General features: G+C 43.1%; 1 protein-coding gene across 1 annotated transcript; it reads right to left on the bottom strand.

Moving 5' to 3' along the window:
- Positions 1-3,791: 3,791 nt before the first annotated feature.
- On the bottom strand, positions 3,792-10,492 carry LOC110977603 (uncharacterized). The gene is made up of 4 exons (XM_022231869.2): positions 10,082-10,492; positions 7,721-8,190; positions 6,829-7,262; positions 3,792-6,214 (listed from the first exon to the last, which is right to left on the bottom strand). Exons 1-4 carry the CDS (start codon positions 10,428-10,430, stop codon positions 5,749-5,751), a joined length of 1,719 nt encoding a protein of 572 aa, XP_022087561.2. The 5' UTR covers positions 10,431-10,492; the 3' UTR covers positions 3,792-5,748.
- Between the last annotated feature and the right edge of the window lie 846 nt (positions 10,493-11,338).

Below are 11,338 nucleotides of genomic sequence, written 5' to 3'. Positions count from 1 at the left end.
TACCACAGGTACTCTCGACCTGGGAGAGGCAGGCCGAGAGATACGGGCGACGTTGCCCAACAACAAAAGGCCCTAGCATAATACGCTCTGTCTTGACAGACAGCCCCAAATTGTTTACCGTGCCCAATGTTGCAATTGTCGCCGGCGAATCAGACGCTGAGAATAGCCGGATCAAAAGAGAGCGACTTGCTGGCGCGATAAAGCGGAAAATGAAGACATGATATTAGGTGATGTACGCGGTTTGCCTCTGTTGACTTTGTGCAACACGGTTGACATGACTCGATTCTGGCAATCTGATCGGAGTAGAAAGACGAGTCTGTGGCGCATTGTTAGGCTTTATTCCGCTTTTCTGCAAGGAAAACATCCGTTTTTAACAAGAACAGATTATTGTATACCCGAGTAGATTTATCCCTGGGTACGGTCGAGTTGCGGCATCAGCAGAACCTTACTGCATACTCGTTTAATGATGCACTGATTTGGTTGTATTATTCCCCTAATCCTTACAGAAGTTTGCTTTGAGCAAAGGCATCGGATTCAATCCGACGATCGCATGGGCGAGGGTAACAGTGGGAACCACACCGCAGCCAGTCCTGGAGACCCGCGCTGGTACATGGATCTGAACAGTGGCCAGGGAAGTCCTGAATCCTCCAATTTTAGTCTGGCTTTGTACACACCCTGGGTAGTCAGGGTTAACAGAATACATCTTTCAAAAGGGTCATCTGTGGAAAATATTTTATTGTTGTAAACCTCCTTTCAATCTCGCACTGATTTTCATTTCGGCCTTATCCAAAAACTATAGAAACACCCTAAAAATTGCCATCTTCAGCACTTTTAAGGATTTAGTTGATGGAAGAAAATATAGTGATGAAAAATGTAGTCCACGGAAATGTGCATGACCCTAACAGTACAGATAGCAAAAGGTAATCATTTTTTTCAAAGATGCAACTCGATATATCGTCTCTCTTTTCACAACGTGATAATGCACTAAAGGTCACTCTGCGTGAATTGTGGTCTCCTGGTCGCTGTTTGTTCAGGGAATTCGAGGGCAGCCAGAGGCCAACCTAACCAAGTCTCTTCTACCAACCCCTATAGGTGGCTGTACACACGAGCTACACACAAAGTGCGTTGTTTTTGTCTTTTGCATTATCCTTTATCGTATTACGCGTTGTCTTCATATGGGAATGGAGCAATGGACCTTTCTACCAAAACAAAATAATGATAATAATAATTTCCCAACTGTGGCCCATCAAAAATATTCAGGGGTTACAGCTATGAAAATTGCGGTCATTTTTCTCGCAAGATTTTTCGGGATTTTATGTGTTTTTTCTACGAATACTCCCTACAATCACTAGATTTTTTAGTTCTGCATTAGAGAGCTTTTAATTGCTTAAAAAAGTACTCCAAAATGTAACGACAAAAAGGTCAATTCCTTCCCTCATTTCGTGTAACGGGCACAGAACAATCGAAAAAGGAGGATGAAGTTGAGGGCGCACTTTGCATTTGTAGATACAACTATCTGCGGTTTGAGGCCAGTAAAAGAGGCCCGAAATGGATTACATAGACTAAATTCTCTGTCTGCAAGCTTCAAATTCTTTCCTATCGGAACATTTTGCGGCCAATCAACAGGAGAATTTGTGAAAGGTAAGGATGGAAATCGGCAAAGAGTCTTTAAGCTTGTACTTGTGGTGAAATTTGGACAAACGGAACACTCCAAATAGCTCTAGTTTGCAATGACGTCAAGGTATCAACTTTCAAAATGGAATGGGCTTCAAAACTATTTTTTTCTTTGATCATCTTTTTCACAGCAATTTCTCCAAAGTCCACTAATTCACCAAAACTGAACAGAAAATGAAATAAACTTGTACATATTATGTGTCTCAAAAGCCACGGAAAGTTGTGTTAATTTTCCCTGATTATTTTGAAGTGGGAGTATTTGGTCGTTCATACTGGTCTTGCAACCCTAGAAATAAAATTTAAAACCATCGTTATGGCCGGCTCAACTTTCCGGACAGTGAGAGTGTTTGCATTAGAATTGAGTAGCTCTGCGTTCTTTCCTCGATTTCCATTCCTGGTGACTCTATAATTCAAAATAGTCACCATAATCGAAGCTCCCACAACATATTTCACACTAGTCTTAAACAATCAAAATTTAAAACTCCCATTCAATACTACCGCAGCACTTGTTTTCATTACGGCTGTAAATGTGTAACGTTAAAAGTAAATGCTACCCAAAGCATTTTTCTATTCTGAAATTGGAAATCGCTCTCTGAGAATTCCAATTCAGCTGCGAGGGCAGGTTGAGGGGACTTGATGAAAAGGTGTGCGTGTTTTTAAAATATCGAGTTTCTTGTCGGAGCCAGTGGGGGCGCTGTTTAGAAACGTGCAACTGGCACAATTTGACAACGGGAGTCGAATCAACCATGAGCAATTTCCAGCCACAAAAACAAATGTGATTAGCCGTTGTTATTCCACTGACTCTGATCAAATGCACAGAGACTTTTGTTTCATTTCTTTTGCTGACATTCCTTTGTTGTCATGTAATCAAGAAAAGTCTCAAGTCTCTTCACCCACTTGAAACTAGCCAATCGAGTTGGTTGCATCATAGAGGAATGAAATCGGTAATTGTCCTCAGCCACTAATAAATGACAGCTTGGTGATGACTAGTCTTGAAGGACGCTACTATTTACATAGGATGGTTATTCATCGCTGAAAGATATCACAGTATGACTAAAAATGGATGAATGGACGTTAAACAAGGCTACCGAAAGCTTGCACTAAAAGAAACCCACACCACTGAAAGCTGGTGCCCCCTTGTTCCCCCATTAGTAAAATCCTAGCTACGCCACTGCTGTGTGATAAATCGCCATTAAAGTTCACGAACTGTGCTATAGGTGTACAAGAACTTATTGCCCTAAGATTTGTCAACAGTCTTATAAAAACAGCAGCGTCTGGCACAAAGACTACAGGGTGACGTAACCTTGATCACGTCTATGGCAGAAAATAGGTGGAATGCACGTTCAAAGGTAAAGTCTAGAAGGCGGTTCTCGATATCACACAGACATTTGAAAAGATCATTTCCAGAATGAGGTTAAGTCAGACCCGATTATTTTCAACTGTTTACTGGACCAAAGATCACCCAGACTTGATTGTATCCCTTATCGTTTTTATCATATTATGACATGGTATGACTTGGTTTTGAAAGTTCATGACCTACACTGCATTCTTGTTTGATGGATAAAGAAACAAGATTTAGTTTAAATTATCCATGTAAAACTTGTGTCAGGCTGGCTTGAAAGTTGGCAGGTACTTGCAAATTTTTCTTTCACAAGAGAATAAAGATGCTCAGGGGAATAGTGTACGAATATAATAAATAATCATGAGTGCGATGGTAAGACTAATTTCATGAGGTGACAGACAAAATGCTCCATTTCACGAGGCGAAGCTGAGTGGGATAGGACATTTCGTCTGTCACCGAATCAAATAATCTTACCATTGCACGAATGTGAAACATTCATTATTTGCTTATAACAATATCTCTAATGATCATTTCCTTTTTTTTTGTTTGGAGAACAAACGATCCTCGCTTATTAACGTCCACCATTTCGCGAAATAGATTTGTGTCAGAAGAACGGCCACCACATACGCGTATTGCTAGTAAATTGCAATGTTAGACTGGTTCCTGCTCCGACATTATTTTCCTCTTTCTTACTGCGAATAAAATAATCATATGTTGATTAAATTGCTAATTGAAACTTAATTAATCACTCAATATCGGCAACGTCTCCTGCAAATTCATTGAAATAGTCGACGAAATTCTTATTGTTCCTCTCAATAAACGACATACACTGTTACATGGATCTGAAGAGCAGATATTCAATGCATGCTGTTGAGTCATCTATCTACTTTTGATCAGAAATCGAACAGCGAGAAATTAAAATATAACAACTGAAAACTTGTTTATGTCATCGGTTCATACTCCCTTCTCATATCAGGCCAGTGTTGTGCATTATTTAGACTGGCTTATCCAAGTACTGAGTCCAAAAGCAAACTTGGGATTTTTTTTCTCAGAATGGATTCCCCTGCTGGCTACGCCAATGTCATGTGGAAAAATTATCATAGCAAAAGAAAGAATTCTTTGTTTTTGCGAAACTTCTGAAGTCGATAGTTATAAGCCATCATCATTGGGCTGAGGTTCAAAGTTCAATGTCTGGCTTTGAATATATCACCGAACAACGTTTGATACGACTAGCTTAGAGTTGAACTTGAGGTTATAAAATGTGGTTCGTGTCCTGACGCTAAATAACGCCATTAACTTGTTACTCTACACAAGATAAAGTACAAGCGAAATAACTAATAACTGTTTATTGTCATTGAATGCAGTAGTTTTTAATTTTGCAAAAATTACCGGCACATCGTGTAATGTTTATTCCGACAAGTGGCAAGATCAGATTTACTATGTTCTCGGCAAAAAAGTCATAAATGGTGTCCGTTGGTATCAGTTAAGAGGAAAACACACACACAAGCATTGTTGTCAGCCACAAAACAACAAAAATTACAAAGAATAAGAATAAAAGTTTTGGATTTCCCACCCCTCTAAAAAACTTGGTTCTTAATCTGCCTTAGCTATAAATCTGAATATAACACTTTCTAAAAAAAAAAGGGGTAAAATCTGGCATTTAATATGCATGCAGATTTATAAAACACGCTACACAAAGATTTTTTTATTACAACATATATTATCATTTTTGTACATTGCAAGCAGGTGCCATACGTTGCTTAAAGCTAAGACAATCCACCATGTCTTTTAAAAAGCTAAACATTTTAACAGAGGAACGAGTGTAAAGATGCTGCACAAGCATAATTCAAAAACATGTAACTCATTATGCAATGTCAGTAGCCAATAACATGAGACAAAAAACCTGCGTTTGCACAGCACGTTTTAGGTACATTTGCAAAGTAACTTATTAGGGTTCTCTGAGCATTTGTATTTCTTCAGCACCGGACATCACATCACCTGCCACTGAATTATACAGTATTCATGGCTTTCTAGCTACACAACACTGCCAGCTAACTCTGGCGTTTACCATGCTACGAACAGCACCTTCCATGAGTACATAATAACCCAAATTCCGAGTTTTACACAAAAATAGAATCAAGAGAAACCAAAACAAATTCAACAGTTGCCCACAATCAGGTTCGCGTGTAGCTCCACTATTTCCCAAGCAATGATAAACTTCGACTAGCCCTTTAACCTTCATTCCGTTGTAGAATTTACTTTCCCTCAACAACAAAATAGAACTCACCGAAAAATTATCAATTGTTATCATTTAGATCTCTGTTATGGGTTACAAGTTGCTTTGTATTGATATGATGCAAACGAATGGAATATGGTCGCGTTGCTTCACGTGCTGATTCTCGCATTGATTCCCTTGAAATACGAAGTCATAATTGTGCGAATGATGTAATCACGTCGGTATTCTGTAAAAACAGGTTGTTTCTCAACGCGTAGAATGTACCAATGTATAAAACCCCAAACGGAGGATTTTATCCCAAATGTATCAAACCAATGATTCATGACTTTGTATACTCTTCTTCATAGAAGTGATCACGTCAATTGATTATTTCTGACGAAGTTTTTTAGTGCGACGTAAAGGAAAACTACCGAAATGAGACGCGCAAGCTCAACACCTGCAAAGTTTACACCGCCAGCAAAGGTTTCATGCATGCACTCCGACATTGAAAATATACTTAGGACGCGGTCGGATCTACAGAAACCATACTATGCCGAATGGAAGGAACGATCCCGTTCCTAAATGTAACATCCAGTAGCTCTTGAGCATCTTTGATGTCGGGGTACTGGTGCATCGCCCAGGTCAGGTACACCTGGAAATCGGCCCAGCGCACCCGGTCGTTCTCCTCCAGGTCTAAGGCGTGGAGCGTCCACTTTGTATCGAGGCACCGGTCGAAGCTGGGGAAGTACGGGGCCATGAAGCCGCTGTAGAATGACTCCAGCTCCAGTGCGTCACCGTTACCGTTGACCTCGTCCGCTACAAGCCACGTGTCCCACATCTTGCGGACTTGCGAGATCAGGTTCACGGCGTGCGGCTTGCCCAGCTCCATCTTGTGGATGACTTCTTTCATTTTCTTGGTGAGTGAGCCACCAGCCTTCTTGAAGAGAAGTGCCACGCCAACGGTGCTCATGTACTCTTCTTTCCTGTCAAGGAACAGCGAAAAATCTCTTTCCTCTTTTTTAATGGATCCGGCTGAGAAAAACGGTTTATCTTCGTTTTGACTCTTCCTTTGGTGTTATTGTGTGGGTCGAGGCTGTAATTGAAAGCCATGTGCATGCTATCTTTAATTGGGAAAGAAAGTTATCAGTCTCATGTTCACATCAATTCGTTTCATGGCTCCATTACCACTATGCACAACTTTGGAGATCTGTAAATCGAAGTAATCAAATTGAATTGGTTGAGCTGTAGAATACAACACAAATCAACGAAATGCTCATATAGATAAACAGTTCCCACTGTTGGTCCTTAGAAAAAAAGAAAAAAATGTTTTGCAATGTTTACAAGCTTAGCAGAAACCGCCCATGACCTACGCACGTGACGTGGGCATTTCTTAATTTTGTCCTCTAGCTACAGCTAGTGAAACGCCTTGGTCCCTAGATCTATAATGGGTGCGTTCGATACCTATACACGGGGCAAACCTGACCTGGGGATGACTGTGTGTGCTGTGTCAAACAAGCTAGGCGGTGAGAGCGAGGTTAAACCCGAGCTGACCACTTGGATGCTAATCAAGCGCACCCAGTGATTGTGTGTACGTTACCGGTTGTGACGCAGGTCTTCCTCCATAACCATCCTCATTCGGTTGGCTTGCTTCACGGTAAACTGCGGATCCTCACCGAACAGCTCCACCAAGTGCGTACAGATCATCTCCTCGGACGCCATAGTGGAGATGCGCACGGGGGCGCGCTCGCAGAAGAAATCGGCCAGGTCGAACTCCTCCTTCTTCAGGTCGAAGACGTGGTCCAGGGCCTGCTCACCGTAGACGGGGGTCTTGGAGTAGGGATCAAAGCCCGTGGTGATCTTGGTCACATTGATGGCGGCCCGCCGCAGGTAGGTCGAGTTAAACGCCTGGGTAATTTTCTTATTACCCAGCCGCACCAGGTTCATCAGGGTCACGCATGCCGAGGCGCTCCCTAGGCCTGCACTCTCGAAGCAGACGCTCCCCCATATACCGTCCGCACCACCGATAAGACTCTGCAGTTAGAGTTGAAGTAATTACTGAGCGATAGCTGTTTAACCTTGACGTATTTTGGTTAATTGATCGGAGTTTAATATAGGGTCTAAGAAACGGAATCTTTTACTGTTTGATTTAAGGGTTGCTGCAATCAATTTGTTTTAATACAAACCTTCAAAATGCACCTTTACGTCTCAGTCAATTAACCTAATCGTTTTGAACTGTTGTTTCACTTTTTCAAAGGGTATGCTACTGCCTTTTGAGTTTTTATGCCAATGAGTATTTTCATATTCATTAGCAAAACTGTGATGTCATCCGAGGAAGAAAACCTCAATGTTACATCTGTGTACAAAAAAGTATTGCGTTTTCTATTTACATTATGCTAGATCATTTTTCTCTTCTTTGCTTATTAAGCAAGATTTAATCCCTTTCTCAGAATACATTTGATAAGTGTTGGGATGTTCTGGATAACTCTGACCTGGATTTGGGAAGCGTAGCAGAAGCCAAACTTCTCATGCACGTGAACCAAGAGGTGTCCTTGCCAGTTGTTGGCGTCCATGATCTGCCGGATATACTTGGCCCACAGGCCGCACTCCTCCGGCATGCACAGCCCCTTGTACTCTTCGAAGAGGATGCCGATGGGTCGCAAGGTGGCCGGCAACCGGGCCAGGAAGTCCACCGCCCTAAACACCCGATGCGCGCTGTCGGGCATGGCGTCCGGCAGGTCGCGCAGGTTGACCAGGACCCGGGTCTCCGGGTGCAGGTGCTCGTGCGCCCACACGATCCACTTCTCCAGCAGAGCAAGCAGGTCTTCAATGGGACAGTGGAGGAGGTTGTAGGCTCCCTCTGCCAGATTGACCTCGAGGAGGGGATTCCACAGACCCAGCTCCTTCATCTTCCGCAAGCCGACCGGAACTGTTTCTTTATCGAGAACTCCTTCGCGGCTGCCTGAAGAAATGATCATTGGGAGCAGATATGGTTCCCAATTTAACTAAGACCCTTGATTAGAAGTTTTATTGAAGACTAAAATACTTTAGACCTTATTGTTTTCAATAATGATCGAATATTTGAAAGTAACGGCTTAAGCGTGCAAGAAATCAACACCATTTCTGAATGTAAGCTATACAGAAATCAAGATACTTGACTAAAATGAAATACATGTACTGAAAATGATCCGTTTGAACGTGAAGCAAAGTAACTTTTGAAAATGTGGTGACTCTTACTTCTGGAATAAGTTGGGGGGGGGGATGAATCATTAGTTTGAAAAGTGGGCGCTTTAAACCCTTCTAGATTTCTGAGTATTCTCTGTGGTTCTCTGAAGTGAGTGTAGTCATCGTGGGTGCATCGTTGTAATTTACAACAGTTTATTTACAACTATGTAACCTGGGCAGCGTGTACCTGCAGCGCCCTCTACAATCCTGTACAAAAGTTGGAACAACTTCTGGAAAGCGCGGTGAAAAGATCCCCCTCTCCCCATTTAATGATGTGGTCCTTTACTGGACCAAGACTAAGCCCAGTTTACCCAATGAAAAACAACACTGACAGGGGGCGAGGAGGAGGCATGTTCCAACGAGATTGGTCCAGGATTGTAGTTTCGCGGGAATCGGGGTAAAGTTCGGGCAGACTGTACTTGACACGGGTTTCTTGTTCTTGCCCTCGAACGGTGGGAACACGACTTAAGAACACTGTTCTCGGAACAGGATCACACACCGCCTCCTCGTCAGGGTTTTACACGAACACACGGAAAAACTCGTGAGATTTTGATTTTTGAACAGCCGCAAAAAATAGCGAGATGGCTTATAAAGCCGGAGACAATTGGAAGTTTTGCAAAATCAAAGGACCCATAAGTCAGAAGTGAATGTTTCTTTTTAAATAGAAAAGATTTCAGCCTAGTTATCCAAACATTAATCTCGAAGAACTTGCATGGACGCTGCCATGCTCAGTTGCATGGTGCTTGCCACTAACTATACCAGCGACAACCGGTTGTATATACCCAGCGTTCGAGCAGCCGACACACGGACAACAAATCGAGTAGTTAGTGAACATATAAGCTGCTCGAACTCAGCCCAGAGGTAGGTGAAACGCTAACTAGCTGCATCTTTCAACATAACTGGCAAAACTTTGACGGACAGGCAATAGGCGCGCGTTACATGAATCTTCGACCAATAGGGTGTCGTGATTTGCCAGATGTCGAGCGGAAGAATAAGTGTGTGAGTGCTATGCCCCCATAGTTACGGCGTCTAAATTGGATGGCAGACCAGAACGGGACTGGCCCAGGACAGTTGTGGCAAGCATCTTTGAAAAGTAACTACATGTTTTCTGACTCAGTGCATTTTCAATCGATTTATCGCTTCAAAATCGCCGAAAAGATTGTCAGCACGGAATTGGTCATGTTCTGTTATTGTACTGAATGGTATATACAGACGTACATGTATGCATGCATTGGATTCGCTGATTATGTAAATTCAAGTTCTTACTGTCCCTAGAGCAAAGTCCTGTAACGATGCCAGAGGCTTTCCATATTCCCTTTTCTTGAGAGGCAACGTATGGAAGCGTACGAGGGCCAAGTGCAATTTTACATGTAATTAAGTGGTATATCGCCAGGGCGAGGTATTGCCTTGGCACTGCAGGGAGATAGTAACTCGAAATATAATTTTGAAAAAAGAAATTCTTGAGGCCATGGTACACTTACGTACCATCGAGGTGATTTTGCAGAAAATGTGCTCCGATCTTGAGCCCACTTTCTTAGAGATACACCATGTTAAATTCCATTGAAGGGTGATTTTTTTTTAAAAGCCGTCCGCTAGGAGACTTGTTAGCAAACCCTTCCTTTCTTTACCTTCAGTCACTTCAGTGAAAGCAAACATCCCTCGGCGGTCCTCTCCATTGCTGATCAGCTGCCTGACAAACTCGTCATCGACTAGGGTCATCTCGGAGAAGTTCGCCACGATCTTGTTCTGAAAGCCGCATTTCTGCACCTCCTCGTACAACTTCCACTTGTCGTCCAGCGTGTGGCCGCGCAGCTGGGCCACTGTGCTCTCCCGGATGGAGTTGTCCAGGACGAAAACGTCCAGGTCTCGGAGCGCTTTGTACTTCCCCAGCTCCTGGGCCGAGTCCTTGGCGTAGAACTTCGCCAAGGTCTCAAACTCGTCGTGGGCCCGACCGTCCCTTTGCTGTTGCAAAGCCATGATAATGGTTTGCAGAACTGATCGTGAAATTTGTCACCTATAAAATAAGCTCCGATAGTGAAGCGAGGCTTAATATATGGCTGTCAGCAAAGGCAGTGGTGGGCTCTAAAGTCCAAAGGTAACCATGTACTCCAAAGTGACGGAATGTTTCTGTAGCGGCAGCGCTTGCGCGCCCGCTGGGGGCGGACCCTGACGATCCGGAGGGGGGAGACTGGTCTCCCGGTAAGGGATGGATTGGATCAGCTTGTAACACAGGTCATCAAATAATCACCTCCAATTTATTCGTCAATGGAAAGAAAACCCTATAAATTAATACAAAAGCACGAACCCTAATTAATTACATAAGTGCTTTAGTTGATTCATGGACAATAATTAAACAACAATGACATCAATTGCAATGGTGTACCGCAATGGCATGAGTGCGTACTGCTTATACATAGCACACATAATACATGGAAGCGAATATGCTATTTAAGCTAACAGCACAACCCAAATTTCTATTCACGGTGGCTTTGGGGCTTTATGCAAATGCACTGACCACGTGACGGTACAGCGCGAAGACGATGTACATGTTGAACGTTTATAAGTGACCATAAATGGCAACGTATAATGGATGAAACTACAAAATACCGGCGCTAGGATATGCCAAATACCCCCCAAACCCCGACTCACCCAGACACCACGGGTTGCGAGACCTACAGTGGTCTGCAGGGCCCAGCAACTCCAAGGGAACAGGCTGAAAACTGTCCGAAATGGTCCCGAAATGTTGCGCTGTCTCCACCGAGATGGCCACGGAAAGAAAAAGGACTAGACGTGGTCGAAGGGTCGGTAACGCACACTGGGCAGACCGGCATATCCAAGCGCGGTATAAATAGTAAAAATGTTGACAATGCCCGTATTACAATAAA

This window comes from Acanthaster planci, linkage group LG01 (assembly GCF_054643075.1).
Source record: "Acanthaster planci isolate LZ-2023a linkage group LG01, COTS_SCS, whole genome shotgun sequence".
NCBI lineage: Eukaryota > Metazoa > Echinodermata > Asteroidea > Valvatida > Acanthasteridae > Acanthaster > Acanthaster planci.
This window is presented reverse-complemented; position numbering and strand designations above follow the sequence as displayed.